Source organism: Buceros rhinoceros, unplaced genomic scaffold (assembly GCF_000710305.1).
Source record: "Buceros rhinoceros silvestris isolate BGI_N320 unplaced genomic scaffold, ASM71030v1 scaffold6645, whole genome shotgun sequence".
NCBI lineage: Eukaryota > Metazoa > Chordata > Aves > Bucerotiformes > Bucerotidae > Buceros > Buceros rhinoceros.
The window spans coordinates 19412-20999 of NW_010413316.1; the positions used below are offsets into that span (position 1 = coordinate 19412).

A 1588-nucleotide genomic window follows, 5' to 3' on the forward strand; every position below is an offset into this window, starting at 1 on the left:
GGAATGGCTCTTACCTGGACATGTCAGGGCTGGGAGCTGGGCTTCAAGAGTGCATGCTGCTGGAGAAGCTGCTGAGGAGCCACAGGAAGCCGAAGTGTGGCTGCGCTCCCTGTTGACCTGGGTTCTTCTTGGCCCCAGCGCCCACCCCACGGCTTCCTGGTGAACATGAAGCTGGAGGCAGTGGACAGGAGGACTCCTTCCTTCATCCGTGTGGCCAGTGTGGAGGACGTGGAAGATCACAGGATAAAGGTGAGTGCTGAAGTCTCGGTGCTGAACCCACGTCCAGGCTCTGTCCTGGCTTGCTCCTGCCCTTCCCAACTCACTGCCAGTTGCAGTGGCAAAGTGTGTGGAGGCTTGTGGAAGCATGCTGTGTGGAGATTGGCAGGTCCCAGTGCCTGGCTCCAGGAGTACAGGAGAGCCTTGTGTGCAGTTCGGCTCTACCCTGCTGCTTGCTGTCAGCGTGGAGGGTTGCAGAGCTCCTCATGGAAAGGCCCTGAGGTGACCTCTCTACTTGTCTCCCCAGATCCATTTTGATGGTTGGAGCCACATCTATGATTTCTGGATTGATGCAGATCATCCGGACATCCACCCCATAGGCTGGTGCTCAAAAACTGGACACCCACTGCAGCCTCCTCTCAGTAAGTCCAGTACCTGGGTCAGTCCCTCATACCAGGGCCCAAGTGTGCCACATCCCCACAGTCACCACCACCTGCCCAGGCACAGAAATGGGAGGGCAGGTGCTGGTCAAGGATGGGCAGGGAGGAAAGGTTTTTCTGTGGAGTCAGTTGGAAATGTCCTCCCTGTTTGGTGCAGACAGGGAGCCCAGAGCTCTGCCTGGGGTCGAAACCATGGCAGTCTCTCTCCGTTTTTTCCTCCCGCTCCAGGGCCGAAGGAACCAGCTTCCTCTGCGCATGGGGGCTGCCCAACCCTGGGCTGCAAGAGCATCCCTCACACCAAGAGCTCCAAGTACAGCTTTCACCACAGGTGAGCTCCCCAGCGCAGCTCAGAGGGGCACAGCTTCCCTGATGGCCTGTGCCAGCCCTTCCTCTGCTCCTCCGCACCTGTCCCCCCCACCAGCAACCAGCCCTTCCCTGCACCGCTCCACACCTGACTCTGCCCCCTGCTTAGGGACAGCCCTTGCTCTTCCCAGGCCAGGCCCCAAGGCAACTCAGAGCCCACAGCTAGTGTAACTCCTGTGAGCCCCTACTCTCCGCATGTCCTGTGATACCCAGAGTCCGTGGGGGTGTCCTACATGGCCATCTACCTGTGGGGATGTATGGGCTATGCAGGGGACAGTGCCTCTAGGATGCTTTTCACTGATACCAGCTTCAGGCTTGGAGAGGAGCAGCTGGAAAGCTGCCCAGCGGAAAAGGATCTGGAGGTCCTGGTCGACACTGATTGGACATGAGCCAGCAGCGTGCCCGGGTGGCCAAGAAGGCCAACGGCCTCCTGGCTTGTACCAGCACTGGTGTGACCAGCAGGAGCAGGGCAGGGATTGTCCCCCTGTATTGGGCACTGGTGAGGCCACACCTTGAGTCCTCTGTCCAGTTTTGGGCCCCTCACTGCAAGAAGGACGTTGAGCTGCTGG

At 59.3% G+C, this 1588-nt stretch overlaps 1 protein-coding gene across 1 annotated transcript in view; it reads left to right on the forward strand.

Annotated features, from left to right (window-relative positions):
* Positions 1-1588, forward strand: part of L3MBTL1 (l(3)mbt-like 1 (Drosophila)) — an 18738-nt gene that overhangs the window by 12460 nt on the left and 4690 nt on the right. The window contains exons 14-16 of the mRNA XM_010136673.1: positions 139-249; positions 524-638; positions 885-984. Of these exons, the coding sequence (XP_010134975.1) occupies positions 139-249; positions 524-638; positions 885-984 (326 nt within the window). The remainder of the gene's footprint in view (positions 1-138; positions 250-523; positions 639-884; positions 985-1588) is intronic.